Here is an 18,226-nt window from a genome sequence, read left to right as displayed (position 1 = left end):
GTTCCTGGCATATAGTAGACTCTAAATACATGTTATTTGATAATATTATAAACATCATTTATGGGATCCCTGGATGGCTCAGTGGTTTAGCACCTGCCTTCAGCCCAGGGCGTGATCCTGGAGTCCCGGGATCAAGTCCCACATCGGGCTCCCTGCATGGAGCCTGCTTCTCCCTCTGCCTGTGTCTCTGTTTCTCTCTCTCTCTCTCTCTCTCTGTCTCTCATGAATAAGTAAATAAAATCTTAAAAAAAACCTCAAACATCATTTAGAGGAATTTCTGTTCATAAGACAAAGGATTGGGAGTCATAGATATTAGAACATGAGAAGGGAACAGAAAACTATGAATACAGTTTCAATAGATACTTGCTGGTAACCTTGTCCCCACTGTGCTCTGTCTGCTGAATGCACCACTTTTTACCCAAACATGCCTTCTTTCCTCCAGCTATTTGAATTCATTTAACAGCCCATGTCCATGACTCACACTGAGAAGCTGTTTGAGATTTAATGATAGTTAGGCATTGCTCAGCACTGAGTGTCACTGTTTCTGATGTTTTCCATCTACCCCAATGGCAGTGTCAAAGATGAAATGGTAGAGTCCAGCATACTTTAAACTCAAATTGCCCACATATTGTATGACAAGTTTTGCCCAATTCATAATGTTTTTTTAAATTTTATTTTTTGTACATTTTTAATTGGAGTTTGATTTGCCAACATATAGTATAACACTCAGTGCTCATCCCATCAAGTGCCCCCCTCAGTGCCCGTCACCTAGTCACCCCTTCTCCCTGCCCACCTCCCTTTCCACTACCCCTTGTTCATTTCCCAGAGGTAGGAGTCTCTCATGTTCTGTCACCCTCACTGATATTTACCCTTAATTTTATTTCTTAGCTTAACAAAAACTACTAGCATTACAATGAAATTGCTAAATTCTAGTACCTAGTAAAAGAAAATTCATGATAAGTAAAATTAAAGAAAATTATCCTGTACCATTGAAATTTGTCTTGCACACTATCAGTGGAACAATCTTTAGGTTTAAGGGGAAAATGTCTTAGTGAGAAGAGACATAGAGTCCTCAGTCCTTGTCTGGGCTGGGCATTAATTCACAGTGGACTTTAGACAAATCTCTTTCCCTCTGGCTTCTGTTCCTCCCTGGGAATTGAAAGGATTGGGTCAGTTAATTCTTTCCATCTCTAAGTTTTTTTTTTTTTTTTTAATGACCAGGAGGATTTTATGAAATTACAAAAAGAATTGGGTAGGGCTTCAGTATCCTGATGAAAATATGTTGCATCCATCACTTGTTCTGAAGCTCAAGTCTATAACATAACTCTGGCCTCTCATTTTCCAATAACATCTTACTTCTAGCACAGTGATGGGGGGGGGGGGAGGAAGAAACTTCCATTTGCTCAGAAAATCCCTCCAAACACACCAAACAGTCTTTGCCTCTAGGCTCATTTTCATTTGGAGAAACCAATCAACTGGGCACTGGTTCAGACCACTCCAAATGTCTTTTTTCCCCTACCTGGTACGTGTGTCTCTTATTTAGGTGGGCTCCAAGTTTGATTGTGTTCCCATGCTCTCTGACAACCTCTTTTGACAAAATATATTTTTTCAGCTTTCAAAAGTAATATATATTGTAAAACATTCAAGCATTACCAAAATATTTAATGTAGGAAATAAAAGTCCCCCATAGTCTCATTCTCAAGAGATAATAACAACTATAAACAGTTTTGGGTCCATTTCTCTAGACTTCTTTTTCCCTATACGAGAACAATAAAACATTAAAAAAATAAAAATGGGTTCTTACTGTACATACTGTTTTGCTACTTGCTCTCCACGCTCCCCCTCCATTTTAATCTTTTGTCCTGGATATTTTTGACTTTTCTGCATGGAATGAGGTCACCTGCCTGTGGAACTTACTGGCCTTGAGATTTTGGATGAATCATTGCTCCTCTCAGAGTTTCAGTTTCCTCATCAGTAAAAAGAAAAGGGCTTTCCTCACCTGCACATCTCCCTATGATATGTCTTTCTTTTTAAAGATTGTTATTTTAGAGAGAGAAAGAGAACACAGTAGGGTGAGGGGAAGAGGGAGAGGGAGGGAGAGAATCTCAAGCAGATTCCCTACTGAGCACTGAGCATGGAGCCTGACACAGGGCTCCATCTCGTGACCCTGAGATCATGATCAGAGCCAAAATAAAGAGTTGCATGCTTTGTGGACTGAGCCACTCAGGTGTCCCCTGCATGATATAAGTCTAAGGGAGTTGGTGTTTGCATGTGCAAGTATAGGCAGCCTGGGGTGGATTCCAGTAGACTATTCTCTGTCCCATCATCTGATTTACTCAGGTTGTAGTTGTGCTCATGACCTGAAAATCTATAGTTTCTCAAGTTGTTTGTTTATAGACCCCTCTGGAAGTTAAGCTGCATGAGAGCAGAGACTACATATGTTCTGTTCATCACTGTATCTGTCCCCAGAACTTGGAACAATTCTGGCTTATAGTAGGACTTCAAGAAATATTTTTGGGATCATGAGCAAATTGCCCACTCTCAGCTGGGATTCCAGTTGATAAAAGGCCCCTTGGGAGGGAACAGGACGGAGCAGGACTGGGCTGAGCCTGGTGACAGTAGATGGCTGGCCCTCGCAGTGTCCTTGAGCTCCCCATCCTCCTACTTGCCTGTTCTGCAAGCCTTCTCCCTCTGCCTGCAATATTCTCTCTTGGCACTTGCTGCCACCTGGTGAATTAGTCATTCATTGTGGCCCAGTTTAAGTGTCCTGACTCCTTCAACTTTGTGCTGTCTCCCCACCTCTAGGTAGAGTTAATCAGACTCCTCTTTATGTTCTTACAAGGCTCTGCACCTATTCCCTTTCAGTAATAATAGTCATCATGGCTTTCCTGCTTTGCGTGGTCTCTGTGTGCCACATGTATGTCTAACAACCTATATACCATCTCCCATTTAATCCTTAGGATGATTTTTTTTAGGTGTGGGGGAGTGGATACTAATCATTGCCATTTTACAGATGAGGGAAACTGAGGCTTAGGAATCTTAAAAATAATCTCTGTCCAGGACATACAGGTATCAAGTGGTATAACCAGGATTCCAGAATATGTCTGACTGATTCATAAGAGTTTTTAACTGCTGGATCTTCTCTGAGACAACTTAATTAAAGAATTATGCAATGACAGATGGAAAGACCCATAGTCTTTACACAGTCCAGTCTTATTATAGGGATGGAAAAACTGAGACTCAGCTACAAAGTTAGAGCAGGAATTACAGGGGAAGGAAAATCTTGTTCTCATCTCCAGGATGTTTGATTTTGAGGCAACATGGGGGTTACACCTTTTATTGAATCTTGTCACCCTCTTTTCCAGGAAGCCTAGCTTTTTTTTCAAAATTTTAAAATTTTTATTTATTTATGATAGTCACAGAGAGAGAGAGAGAGAGGCAGAGACATAGGCGGAGGGAGAAGCAGGCTCCATGCACCGGGAGCCCGACGTGGGATTCAATCCCGGGTCTTCAGGATCGCGCCGTGGGCCAAAGCCAGGCGCTAAACCACTGCACCACCCAGGGTTCCTGGAAGCCTAGCTTTTTATGTTCCAAGGCCTATTCAACGGAATCCTCCAAGCCCCTTCTCTCTAGATGTGATGCAGTCTTTTCTCGGCTCCTGTCAAGAGTTTTTCTTTTCTACTAAATGTTTTAGGTCACACCAAGTAAACTATCTGTGATGAAGTTCATGCTTTCTGCATAATTGAAAACCATTTTAGGAAGTTTGTCTTGTCCCTATGGAAGGGGCCTTTCTGCAGACCTGGGTCATGGTGGGAAGCAGCTTCTTGATCTGTATTGGCTCAGATGTTTTGAAAGGCCTAGGGTTTGAACACGCTCATCTAGATGGCAAGGATAAAGCTGAGCAACTCACTGCAATGGCTACTGAGCCTGGGCTGAGCTGCCATGTCCTGCTCATTCTCACTGTGACTCATGTCTTGGAGCAAAAAGGGGTCACAGTGAGACACAGGAGTGCTTTGGGGTTGGCTGGTTGGAAGCCTTCCGGTCTTGGGCTTCTGCAGAGCCAAAAAGAAGATTCTGGGAGCAGGCATGGGGACCAAGCAATTCAATTCAACAAGCACTGAAACCTGATATACATGAACCACAGGGACAATGCTATGTATGAGGAAGGAATAGAACAAGTTGAAAACTCTGGGAAGCACCAGGGGGTGTGTTTTTGTCTTCTTGTTGTCCTTCCACATGTCCCACAAAATTCATTACGTTTCTAGACTTTTAAGGGCTTACAGTCCAATAGGGAAGTTAGAAGGGCACTCAAATGCACAGAAGGCCACTGTGAGTAACCTGAGTGCTAAGGGTCATGCCTACATCTCCAAGGGGACTTAGGAAAGAGAGTCTATGGCCAGTTGGGGGATGGTGGTCCAAGGGCTGCATCACAGAGGAAGTGAGGCTAGAGCTGGACCATGAGGCATGGATGGGATCTCAGAGATGTGGAGAAGGAATTGCCATTCGTTAAGGGCTTATGTGCAGTGTGGAAAAAGTGCATGAAAGATAACTTCATTGATCTATTGGTGAAGTTCTTATCTTTAGTTTTTAAGATGAGGAACTGGAAGCTTCAGAAAGGTTGAGTGCACTGCCAAGATCATACAGCAAGGAAGTGACAGAGGCAGGATTCAAAGTCAAATTAACTAGAATTCAGAGCTGGTTGGTATGGCTTTCAGGGCAAAAATGAGGGAGAGTTTTTTTTTTTTTTCCCTAGATCTACGGAGGGATAGGGAACAGTATGAGGACAGTATAGGGATGGGAATAACAGGTATACTGCAGAGACCAATGAGAAGCTCAGTTTGGGCTGGAATTTGGTTTGTGTGAAGGAAAAGAGCTGGACATGGAGGTGGAAGCTATACGGTGAAAGGCAGAATTGTGTCCTGCTAAAACTTGGCAGGCTCAGCAAAGGGCAGCACAAATGCAGAAAGGAATGAGATAAATCTGTATGCACACTGGCAACGTATTAGTGAATGAAAAAAGGAAGTTGCAGAACATGGTGTTTAGTATAATTTCATTTTTGTAAAATAGAAATGGCTCACTAGAGTAACATGGCGGTTAAAGTCCATCTGAAGCCAGACTGCTTAGATTTCAATCCAGCATTGCCATTTCCATGGTGGGTAACCCTAGGAAAATTATTTAACCTCTCTGTTTCCTCGTCTGTAACCTCATCTATACAATGAATGAACAATGCTTTATAGGAGTGCTCTGAAGCCTACGTGGATTAATACCAATTCAGCTTTTAGAAAGATGTCAGGCACATAGTAAGCACTCATGTTTTTGTCATTATGTTATTAAAATAATCTTGAATGCTGAATATCAAACTGTTAAGTGATTTACCCTAGGGGGTAAGACTTCTGTGGATTTTAGTTTTAATCATATTTCCCTATGTGGTTTAAATATTTTATAACAAACCTGTAATGCTTATAATGTAAACAAACCAGCAAGTTTATTTCAAGAGTTGATATTAGGAGACTTTGTTTTTATTGTATTTTTTCTTCTATTAGCAGCAGACCTGCTATGGATACACTTGGAGAAGTCTCTGGTGTCACTCAAAGAGCTCTTGAAAATGGATGTGTGAGAGAGCAATGTTCGGGCTTCCCACAAACCAGGCCTGGAGTGCCGCTCATGATTACAAGGAGAGCTGGCCTAGTCCTTGCTTCCTGTCCCCATTCTGCTCCTGCCATCCTTATCTGGCCCAGGCATGGTTTCCCAGACTAGAGATGTTCTGAGAAGCCCTTGACCATGCTTTGGGAATGGCAAATCTCGAGCCTATGGTGAGACCTCCAATGCTGGAGCTTGGGCTGCCTCTCCAACCTCCTTCCCTGGAGATTGGAGATAAAGGGAAACTGAGTATTCTCAGTCTTGTGTGTTTGTGGATTAGGAAGCAAGGCTTTGGTCTGAGGACTAAGGACTGACAATTAAAAAGATTTTTAGGGGCCCCTTCATGTCTCAGTTGATTAAGCATCCGACTTTTGATTTTGGTTCAGGTCATGATCTCAGGGTCATAAGATTGAGCCCCAAGCCAGGCTCTATGCTGAGTGTGGAGCCTGCTTATGACTCTCTCTCTCCCTCTGCCCCTCCCTGCCCCTGCTCACATACACACACTCTCTCTCTCTAAAAAATTTTGAAAAAAAAAATGTGGGCCACAGATTATGCTGCCTTTCTTCTCAGCCTCCCAGCCCATGCAGAAATTGTCTTACAGAACCCTCAACAGCTCTTTCAATTAAGCACTTTTGTTCATAAGGCAAGGCAGATGAAGAAGAAAGGTATTGTAGTGACCTGTGTGCCCTTAGAGCCCTCGCCACATCCCTCTGTGATGGGGATGGGGGTTAGTGCCATTCCCCTCTTATGAGAAGGGTGGAGATTGAAAACTCACATCTGATTATAGATGTACATTAACTTTATGATTATCTGGAACCATCTGAAAGAGATGAGCCCTTGGTTATCTAGAGAGGGAAATTAATGTCTTTGCTACCTTTGTCTTCATCCGGTTCGGTCCTCTCTTTCCTCCTCCTTAGTTCATTCTTGGAGTAATAATATCAGTGCAATGACTAAGAGAATGTTTTCTGGAGTTAGCCTAGTTTTGAATCCCGACTTTGCCTCTTACTGGTTGTCTTACCTTGGGCAAATTACATAACCTCTTTATGCTTCAGTTTTATCAACTGTAAACGAGAATATAATAGCACTCATGTCTGAGGATTTTTGTAGGGTTATGAGATGAAGCACATGATGTTGTGAGCACAGGACCTGGCTTTCAATAAATGCTCAATAAATAGTAACAACTATTATCAGTGCTTTGTTGCAGCCCAGCTTGAGAGGGAGCATCATGAGGAAGGAAGAAGGGAAGATTTGGGAAGAAAGGAACATTAGCCTGCAGTATCTATTCGCATAAAAGATGCACATACTCTGTGCCCTAGCAATTTCATTTCTTGTTCTTGTTATCTGCCTGGAAAAACATCACATGTGTTCACAAAGATGTTGGTACACTGAGATTATTGTAGCACTGATGGCAGTGGAAAATTTAGAAGAAAGTATAAATACCCATCAGTAGGGGGATGGCTGGAAAACAATGGGATACACATAACATTAAATGCTCTGCAATAGTTAAAAGAATGAGGTGGAGCTGTATGCCTCAACAGGTAAAGCTTCCCAAGACATGGTGATATGTGAACAAAACAAATTGCAGAATTATATAGGCAATATGATTCCTCAAAATAATAAGATATATATTTCAATAGTTGTACACATGTATGTATGTACCCATATACACATACATATATGAATAAAAATTATCAAGTACAACACCCCTTAAAGAAACAAAAGCTGGGACAGACCTGGAGAGCCTATCAAAAGGGATTCTTAGGTTGAGGTCTAGTATTAGATTTTTAAAAAGGAATGTATTCATATATTGTATCATTAAAAATGATCAGGAACAGAGAAAGAACTACCTATCTGGCTAAGAATCAGAGCAATATGGCTGTCAAACTAAAGGCTTGATGGAAATTCCCAGCTCTTCTCTTGTAGGCTTCTTTCCATCCTCCCACTGTGGCCCACCGGCAGAAGGTGGGGCTATTAGCCTTAGAACTGTACCAGCTCATTGGCCTGCAGCTTTAGGAATTTCATATATATGTGTATATATATATGTGTGTGTGTGTGTGTATGTGTGTGTATATATATATATATTCTTAGGCAAGTCACTTTTCCAAATCTCAGTTTTCTCAACTCTAAATGGGGATAGTAACCACTGTCTTGTATTTATTTTTTAAGGTGACTGGGATGCTACCATGGGATTGTGAGTGCGAAACACTCAGCAAACTGTCAAGTGCTCTTGTAAGAGAGTGCTGGAAGTCTGCCTGGCAGCCAGGGTTGCTGCAGCTGTGCCGCCTTTCTCTGGAGCTGGGCAGTGTTGCAGAACTGAGCACATAGCAATAAACACGGAGCTCTCAAAGGCCGAAGATCATAGCAGTTACTTTTTTTGATGAATAAGATAATAATGTGCTTTGTGGAAAGGATAAAAAGTCTAAGAAGGCAGAGAAGAAGGAAGGACGTGGTCCTGAGGTTAGACAGGTGGTAGCATGGGGCAACAGCCTCTGAACATCTGGGAGTCCTAAACAATACTCTAGTTATGTTGGGTTGACAGTGCAATGTGTGCAGGGGTGCTGGTCAGTGAGGTTACCCTTGGAGCGAGAAACCACAGATCTCCTTCTGATCACCTTGGTCTACCTCCTCCATCAATTCCGATAGATTCTCACTTCTGTGTCCTAGGGCCCCCTGCGGCTGGGATTCAAAGCATGGTCCTCAGGTGCCCCTTCTCTTTACCCAACATCATGACAGGAATTCCCAGCTGTGTAAATGAGAGCTCTTGTACTAGGACCTTAAGGCCCAGGCCCCCAGTTTGAGAATGGGGATAGCTCTCTGAGGAACCCTTCTTGTGGTGTGTGTCTGTGTTCATGAGGGAGGACAGTGTGTGAGAGTGCCAAATGAAGAAAATGCAGTGGTAGAGTTGAGGGCACACAGCCCTGAGAGATGACACGCAGGGCGATAAGTTTGGGGATGAATATAATTATGTAGGACTTGGGGAGCTCCGCTATTTCACTCTATAACCTTAAGGAAGTCATTTGTTCTCTCCTCATCTGCAAATTAGAAGGGTTGATCTATGTCAGGGGTCCCCAGCCAGAATCATTTAGAGCCCTACTATTGAAACCTTTGGTCCATGGAAGCATCAGCATCACCTGGGAGCTCTTAGAAAAACAGACTCTCAGGCCCTACCCAAGACGAATCAGCAGCTAAATGAGGTTCTCAAGTGGTTCATACTGAAGTTTAAAAAAGCACTGATTTAGAGACTCTTGCTAACATTATGAGTTTCTGGGTCCCCCTCCTGAGAGATTCTGATTCAGTAGTCTAGTATGGTGGCAGGAAACTAGATGTTTGACAAGCCCCTCACAGCTAGATTTGAGAGCTATTGAATTATAGAACTGCCTTAAGTCTCCCTGATTCTGTTGGTACTTAAAATGCTCAGAAGGAACGTGTGATTGTCTCAGGGTGAACGGGTGGGAAATTGAGGACTTTGCCATGAAGGGAGCAAAGGCTTATAGCCTAGGTGCCTGTGGGTTCCCCAGTATGCGAGGCAAGAGAGAACGCTGCCCATTTCACGGCTGGGATTAATGACTGTCAGCAGCTCCCTGTTAAGACGGTAAACTCATTTAGCAACGGACACTGAAAAACAGCCGAATCCAAAGGCAGAGAGTGGTAATCTAATTGCACTGAATTAGCCTCGGGAGACTCGGACAATATCAACTTCAGAAAACCACAAAGGGCTCTTTTATAAGGAGTTTCAAAAGCTTTGGGGCCTCAGCACCCCTCATCAGGGCTTACATTACAAAGCATAGGCACTGTGCGGATAAGCCCCTCTCCTCAGCATCCCAGGGTATTGTTCCCTTCCAATGTGCTTTCTGAATGAATTTGCTGGCTGGCCCTATGGTGTTTTCAGTTGTGTGTTAGGCTTAACAGAGGCTTGGTTCAGGAGGGACGGCTGGAGTTCAGGGTTGAAAGACCTTCAGCCATACAGGCCACCGTGCCCATGGACTTGTCTGCAGACCGGTGCACTACCTGGTGGTCTTTCTGGCTCTGATATGTTCTTATTCTGAGGTCCTTCTCATTTCTTAAAACCCGCCTCTTACATAACCAGGTGATTTCCTTTTAATAATCCTTTGTTGCATCGTGTGTGTGTGCGCGCACGCGTGTGCGCGATCATTTCCCAATTTATTCATCACCAATCCATTTTGAAGAAGGAAATGATTTGAGTGAATGCGTGTTTGTGGCACAACCAGAGAGCTTACAAAGATCGTATCGTAATTTGGGGGTCAGGAAAGGAGGGAATAGAAGTATTGTGAAGATTTGTCTCTGACCTGCATTCATTGACTTTAATGCAGAAAATTATAAACCTCAATCTACAAAAGCAGCTTGAATTTCTTCTACACCCTTCCTGGGAGGTGGATTTCTCTGCTTTCATACCTCCAGTGACAGGGACCTTTACTACCACCGAGGTAGCCCATTGCACCATTTGACAGATCCGTCATTAATTTCCAAATTACATTGAACTAGAATGTGAGTGTGTACATTAAAATAATTATCCATCAGTTTGCTCCATTTCTTCTCTTGGAGCTATATAGAATAAATCAAATTTAATGTTTCCCAAATGGGGTCCCTGGATACCTAGGGGGTTCATGAAATAGTAATGAGGATTCAGATTTCATTTTAAACATTTCAGAGACTCTAACAAATTGCATATTTACTTCTGACAAAGCTCTATGGAGTCACTAAAAAGCATCACATGTCTCTACTTTTGTTTTCTCTTAGGTCAACTCAGGGTGGTGACGTCGCTTATCCCATAATGTTCAGAGTTCCTGACAGTTATGTATGCCTTTGATTAATAAAGATGAGGAAAATAAGTTAATGACAAGTAGGCTTTGGCAAACAAAATTTTAGAAACAGATTTTATGGGGGAGGAAGAAACCCAAACAAAATCCCTGGTGAAAGTAGAGAAGTTTTTGGTCTCTTTCTTATGCCACTCTTCGGATCTATGGGGATACTAAATCAAGCACCCTGTTTTTTCATCATCCAAAGCACTTCCTGGGGAAACGGACATATTTATGCGATTTTTCAATAATTGTATCTAGAGTGGGATAACCCTCCAGAGTGAAGTTGCTTAATGAGGTCCTCAATTCTTTCAGACTTTTGAGCCTGAATATGATGCAACATTGCTATTTCTTATAACTGTTGAAATATGCCACAATATTTGTAAGCAAAACTTCTGTCATGGAGGATATTGGAAGAGATAATCCTTAACTGGCACAGTTAAAAATGATTTTGGAGAGTGATTTGTTGATTCCTTTCATTTTACAGCTGGGGAAACTGAGGGCCAGAAAGGTCATGGAACCCTCTCAAGGTCATGCCACTGGCTAAATTCTGGATCCCAGGTCTCATGCCCTTTGGGCCAACGCCGCTTTTCCTAAAGCAGCAGAAAACCTGCAGAATAGCATCAAGATGGCCAGGCAGGAGACAGTGCCATCCATCTTAAAAATCATTCTGGCTTCTGCCAGCTGATGAAGGAAATAAAGTTAATGACGCCCACATAAATGTGATGCTGTCGCAGGACGCGTACACAGGCTGTCTAGAGAGGAGCTCTACGGGCCTTCTGAAGGAGGAAAAAGGCTTTTAATGTAGCTTTAAAGGGAGCAGTGTCTCTCCTCTCTGCAAGGACAAGGACTGTGGCATCTGTTACCTTTGTCCCCTCCGCAGAGTGCCTAGCTTTGGACCAGGTGCATACATACATGATAAATAAATGCCTGGTGAAGAAAAGAAGGCAGTGTCGGCACTGAGGCAAATTCAGTTTGAGCCTTTGTGGGTACGGGCCTCTGTCTTTTATAAAGACCTTACCCCAGATTGGAGGGCACTTAAAGGTGCTGGAATCAGTCATTTGAGTTGATTGGTGAGCAAATTGAGTTCCCATGATGCAAAGAGACTTGTCAAAGCCATGCTGCAGGATAGGAGCAAAGCTGACTTTAGAAGGGGAGAGGTGGTTTTCAAATCATAGCCTAACTACTCTCTCCACCGCACCACATTTGCCACCTCTTTCATAACAAATTGGTCTCAAGAATAAATTTCCTAAATATCCCCAATAGGTCATTACCAGTTTTGCAAATATGCAGAAGCTATGTGTCAATTCATAATTCTATTTACCAGCCTAAGGTCCTTGTCTAAACTGTCCTTTGGGAATAAAAGACTTGATGTTTTCTTTTCTCTTACTCAACATTCCTAAGCTCCCAGAAGAGGGTAGACTGACATTTTGATTGGCCCTGGTGCAAACTTGCCCAAGAAACTTCTTTCCTTAGGAGAAAATCCTTGGCCCATTTCAGAAGCTCTTAGATACTTTTTGCAGTGCCCACAATACAGTGGGTAAGATTTGAGGGAAAATACAGTTATGCTACCAGGAGGAAAGATCGAGATGGTTATCTGCCCCTCTTGGCCAGCGTGGAGACTGAGAAACCAGTCAGGCCACCTCAAAGGAAGACTCATTCACCCTTCAACTTGGTGGTTTTCCAGGACCAAGATATGAAACAATATTTTTTCCATGTTCCTTTTGACCCTAGTGTGAATAGAGACATCTTTCCTTCAAGGTTTTAGTGACCTTTCTTAGTAAATGAGTGCCATATTCAGCACAAAACCCTGTGCAAAGAAGCATCTACTGGGGTGGCAGATGGAAGTGGCACATAAAGAAAAGCTGATCATCTTTTGGGAAAACCACCCATCTATTAGGCTTAGTTCATCTCCTATACCTTTATTCCCATTGCAAGCATAAGCTAGGTCCCTTTTTGTTTCATTGGGGTACTTTGTGTGTTTCATAAGGGACATTTTCTCAAGGAAACTAGACTTTTCTCCTCATTATAATTAGTATATCAGAACAGCAGATTAAATATTTGGTCATTCTATACCAGTGGTTCTCAACTGCAGATAATTTTTGCACCCCAACCCTCACCGCAGGATTTTTGGCAATGTCCGTAGACATTTTTGATTGTCATGATGCGGGGGCAGGAGTGCCACTGGGGCCATGGTACTGCTAAACATCTTACACTGTGCAGGACGGCCCTCCTAATAAAGATGATACAGTTCAAAATGTCGATAGTGTTGAGACTGAGAAACATGTTATATGCTATAAGTCTATTTGAATAGAAGATAAAAAATGTTGGGGTCTTCCTGGTCCCTTCCAGCCATAAGCCACTGGAAGGGCTCTGGGAATCAAAGCAAGTTCCCTTTGGCTTGAAAGGAGGTTTGAAAGGAATGTGCTTCTACCATAAAAAAAACAACAACAACATATCTTTGCCTATTATTTTTGACTAGTCTGGATATAAAGCCTCATCTCCGACTGAAAATAAAGAGACAAAATTTAGGTTATTGAATCCTAGAATGTCACTCATGGAATTTTAGAACCATAGGCTTTTAAAATACCAGAACAGGAACTTCAGCCAAATCACCTCATTTTACTTATGGGGTCATAGTTGATGAGCACTGCAATGCTGTGTGCCTCCCAGTACCCTATATCTCTCTCCCCCAAGCTCTGTCTAAGGCCTCAATTTGTTCTGTGTTGGCACCATCTGATATTTCTGGCTCACTTTGATTGTTATTTTGTTTTACCATCATTATTGCCATTTTGCTGCTTACGTACTGAGCCAGCGGTACTTCTGTTATTGATGGCCTTTCCTTTTCTAGCCCCTAGACTTCCCCAACAAGGTGAGCAGCTGGCATCATTTAATCTGAGGAGTACCTGGGTGCCTAAGATGCTTGGACTGGCTCATTCCAACACAGGTACCTGTCCCCTGGGGGAGAAAGAGTTATTCACATGGAATCTGCTAGGGAGCTGCCTATCTCTATTTACCCCCACATACAATTCTATTGAATCCCCAGATTTTAGTGCTTCTGTATTTTCACCTAAAATTTAAAAAATGAGAGAGTTAGAAATGAAAGTACCAATTACACAAAGACAATACTTTTCCTCCTTTTAACCTTTTTTTCCCCATCTCTCTGAAAAATTGCTAAGGGTATTTCTCTAGTTCAATTGCTAGTTTTATTATTTTATGTTTCAGAACATTTCTGAAACAACATTTACTCCTCGATGATGTAGCCATTCCTATATTTTGAAAGTGCAGTAGTGCCAACCCCTTCCCAGCTCTCCAGAGTCATGACTCTTCTTTCCTTATAAACACAGAATCCCATATACATTGTAGCTTAGATATGCCTTGACACACGTAGAGGAAGGAGATGTAGAGTGAGGCTTCTTGACGGGCCACCACCAGTTTACTTAAAGAATTAACACGGTGGATTCATCACATTATGAAAATGATTACAATGCAAACCTTTTAGACAGTGTCTCTCTTTTGTGAAAGACAATGTTGGAGAGAAGAAAATCAAGCATACTGTTGTTCATCAAGAAAAAAGGAATCCGATGTGTGCATGGGGTGGGTGATGTGCTTGGTCCTATTAATTTGCTCTTTAATCTTTCTGGTTCAGTTCTGTCTCAGTAAGCCAAACAGAGAATCAATTTGCATACAAATGTTACCAAGTACCCCACATCCACATCATTTTACAGTGCTATATGTATGGAAGGGAGAAAGGATTTGATATTGTTGAGAGGATACTTCTTGCCCTTTCCCCCATAAAGTAGCTACATTTCACTCCAATTCACAGGGCCCTGGATTGTTGCACTTTTTTCATTTTATCTTAGTCCCTGACTATTTGCATTCTGAGCTGTGGGAGGACTATGGCCTATCAAAGAATTATTTGAACTGGAGATTAGAAGCTTTAGCGCTGGGTATCTCAGGGAAGGAAGGGGGTCTTTTCTTCATCTCAAGAGAAAGACATGAAGAGTGATTCATATATAGACCCTTACAACCTGGGGTCTGAGAGAGGTGTCATTCATTTAATAAACCAACCGACAGGTTAATCAAATCAACAATTCATATGCAGAATTCTCTATAATGTTAAAAGGAAAACCAAGAATTAGTTGCTGGCTTATGATGGGAGAGAATAATATTTGATGGTTACTTATTTTTAAAAATAACCTAGAGTATTTTTTTTTCAAATGGCTGTTAATACAATGCCATGGTAAAACATGAGAGTCAGGTATCTAAAATGAGAAAGATTAATGATCTCTGTGGGTCATGGAAGAAGAAACATTTTTTTTTCAATTCATATAAATGGAATTTATCATAACCATCTCTGATGATGGCTGATTCACCCACTTACAAAAGGACTATTTCAATGCTTCCCGAAAAGGTGATTTTTCACTTTTCACTTGTACTAACATAGAATGCTAAGTCTGTAGGTAGAAAATTTTAACCTGGGAGATAATGGGTGAGGGAACTCAGCTGCAGACTAAGGAACAGATATAAATTAAACAAAACAAACAAGAATCGTCCATCAGTTCAGGATCTTCAGCTAACAAAGTAGAGTTTGGAAAGGTGAGTGGGTGAGAGGAGGGAGTCAAAGTTTCAAAAGGGAAATGCTTCCCAGGATCTGTTCCTAAGTAGATGCACCCAAGTTCAGGGCTTTACAACCTAAGGTCCTAACACTATTGTTTCCAAGCAGTAAACCTCAGCAACTCTCCCCCCTGCCCCATCCCCACCGCAGAAAAAGAAAACAACAACAAAAAATGAGAGAAAATTAAATGTTCTGTGTCCAGCGAGTTCGAGTGCAACCTTCCCCGTCACCGCTAGTTGTCACTTGGCTCCCAGACGGGAGAGCTGAGGTTTTCAGCACTGCGGTTAGAGAGAATGCAGTCCTAATTAAACTGAGTAACTCCTAAAGCTTCCCCTTAAAGTCCTCAGCCCAGTGAGAGCCAATATGCAGAGGGGCTGGGGGCCAGGGATGGGGCAGGGGTATAGCAGGTGGAAGGACAAACAAATCACAAAAAACAGGCAAACAGATGCCAGAGCAGAGACCGTCTCAGACCTCTCCACGCACAAGCCAGACAGCCTGCGGGCGGGGTGGGGTGGGGGGGGCGGGGGATGGAAGGACCCGATTGCAGCGGTATACAACAGCCCCCTCCCCCCAAATAGGGGGATCACGGACAGAGTCAGCCTCAGTGCTCCTTTCCCCCATTTCCATTACAGCGATGTGGTCAGTAGAAAATTGCATACCTGAAGAATACAATGGTCTCCCAAAGGTAGAGTCGGAGAGTATTGAAGCTGTACATTTTTCAGGTCCTTGTGCTTTGTAGTCCAGGAGTTATGGGGGCAAAAATGTTTCAAATTGGCACTTAACAAAACCAGCGAGCGCTACTGAAAAAATAATCCAGATGCTAAGGGGAGGTGGAGAACAGGGGTGCGGAGCAAGAGCCCCGGGGGAAATTGGAACGAGGAGGCTGTAGGTACCACGGACAGAGGCAGCCGCGACGCGTTTCAGCACCACGGAGAGCGTCCAGCCCTGCTTTTCAGGAGCGCGAAGAGTATTGCTGTTTGTTAAACTCCAGCTTGTCTGTTGGCTCCCTGCGGCGCTGGGGAGGCACGTTTGGGGGTGGGTATATTTTCTTTTTTACCCCTGTTTTTCTGTTTAAACGGCCAGGTCCATGCAAGAAAAAAAAATCTTCTGTGGCGATCAGAGCGCTGGCCTCGGACCGTTAGGTTGGGCGAGCATCTTGGGTAGCGAGAGCTGGGCTTTATGCCCCTGGGCTGGCCTGAGGGGGTTAGGGGCGAGGGCAAGCGATTGACGGTGCTGCCTTCAGTTAAATCCCGGAGAATGTGCCAGGCTGGCGCATCGCGACCGAGTCCCGGAATCTCGTTCCCCTGCCTGCGTGCCGGTCTGCTGTCGTCTTGCGATCCCTGTTCTCTGGTCCCCGCCGAATAAGTTATGATCGCTGCAGGAAAGGTGTCCCATTGCTCGGGGCTGCAGGCGTGAGAGAGCTCAGGGCAAGTTTCAGGGGCTGCCGGGGTCCATGGCGACCCCGCGGGGCTCAGGAGCCCAAGGCTTCAGATGCATCTCGATTTTCTGAGCTCGCCCATCTTCCTTTGGCCAGGACTCCTTCAGATCTTCAGACTTTCTTACTGCATTAATTTAACAAACTGGCGGCATGGGGGTTAGGAGGGGGGTGGCGGGTGAAGGCCGATGGGAGGGGGGTGGAGAGGGAAAAAAGGGGGGAAAAACTCCTTAGTATCTTCAAACCCTCCCACTCGAGGTGCTCATTGGCCCGCGGCTGCGAAAACCAGATCTTTTCTCAGTGTTTGGCCAATCGCGTATTAGACTCTGGGTTGAGTTTAACGCTTGAAGTGCTGGATGAGATCCGCGTCTCTCCTCCCCTTTGCAAGCGGGCAGTGGGGTGGGTGAGATTATGAAGTTAATCTCTTGAGGTCTCAAAATATTGCCTCGATATTTAAATTATGTAGTTGTATGTAAGTAAAACAAACACCACAGGTCCCAGTTCAAATCTGCCTCGGGGCTCAGTGTATCATCTTAAAAGGGAAGAATTGAACCGGATCCCTGGGTTTCTTTAAAGCTCTGAAGTTGTAATATTTGGTACAGAGGTAAAGGAGAGGTTTCAAGAAGTCTGGTCCATAAAAGTCTCCTCCTCTTCCCCTGGGCCACTGCAACAAGAAAATGCAGGAGAAATTCCTTGAGCATTGTCCAGGGTCAAGAGGGAGCAGTCCTGGCCTCACTGCTGGCACCCTTTGGGGAGATAAGGAAGATATGCCCTCTTCCGACTGGACAGGAGACAGTTTTTTACTTACATGTCACAAGCTGGGGCAACAGAGCCTAAGAGCTGTGTCCTGTTCCCTAATAATGATTGAGCCAAGCTGTACACACAGGTATCCAGTACTTAACCATTCCTACTCTCCCCAGCATCCTGCTTCTCTGTTTCCCCCCTTATTTGAGTCTCAGAAACCAGCTCTACATTTCACTCTAGAGCCCAGCTGGGAAGGTGGAGTTAATCAGATTTTCTCCAAGCTACCAGACTTTAGTGGATTAATAGCCTCTGCAGGATTTTCTGACTGATTTGAACTGGCTGGAACTCTCAGGTCTCTCCCTCCCAGTCTACTGAGCTGGACCACCCTTCCCTCTTTCTCAGCAGTGTTAGGAACTCCTTCTTTTGAGGTTTTGGAGGTTGGTTCTCCCTAGTATAGTTCTTAACAGCTTAGCTGTCTCCAGGCCTTCTCTCCAGAGAAGTCTGGAAAGCTTTGTTCACCAGCCTCCTACCAGCAGGGATCCTTCACCTCCAAACTCCATGCCACTGTTATGACACACCCCACATTACTCTCTTTTACTGGTGTCTACACACTGGAACAGTGATGGGCTGCTTAGAATTTCCATGAGATTCAGAGTAGTGACTGAAAAGCAAATTTTGCTTTGAAGGTAGTTATTCATATGAATCTGATACACATTTGTATTATCTATCCATATATATCTATTACTGGCCTTTATTACATGCCTTTTATGTATCAGGTACTAGTGTGCAGTTCACATAATCTCACTTACTTCTCATGGTAATACCTTGAGGTAAATATTATCTTTGTGAATGTGCTATTTGTGAGTAGCTTGGGCAAGACAAACATGTTTATTTCTATATATATAAATTGATTTGTGATTTAATTCTGAAGCGAATGGGCAGTGCATATGTGTATTTGTACATTTGTGTTTG

General features: G+C 43.3%; 1 protein-coding gene across 1 annotated transcript in view; it reads right to left on the bottom strand.

The window, feature by feature from the left end:
* GLRA1 (glycine receptor alpha 1) overlaps positions 1–16,695 on the bottom strand; it is an 85,574-nt gene extending 68,879 nt beyond the window's left edge. Inside the window, exon 1 of the mRNA XM_025435078.3 lies at positions 15,735–16,695. Coding sequence (XP_025290863.1) covers positions 15,735–15,790 — 56 coding nt within the window. The 5' untranslated portion in view covers positions 15,791–16,695. The remainder of the gene's footprint in view (positions 1–15,734) is intronic.
* Positions 16,696–18,226: the final 1,531 nt, after the last annotated feature.

This window comes from Canis lupus, chromosome 4 (assembly GCF_003254725.2).
Source record: "Canis lupus dingo isolate Sandy chromosome 4, ASM325472v2, whole genome shotgun sequence".
Taxonomy (NCBI): Eukaryota; Metazoa; Chordata; class Mammalia; order Carnivora; family Canidae; genus Canis; species Canis lupus.
The sequence above is the reverse complement of the archived record's forward strand: the minus strand, read 5'-3'. Positions and strand labels throughout refer to the sequence as shown.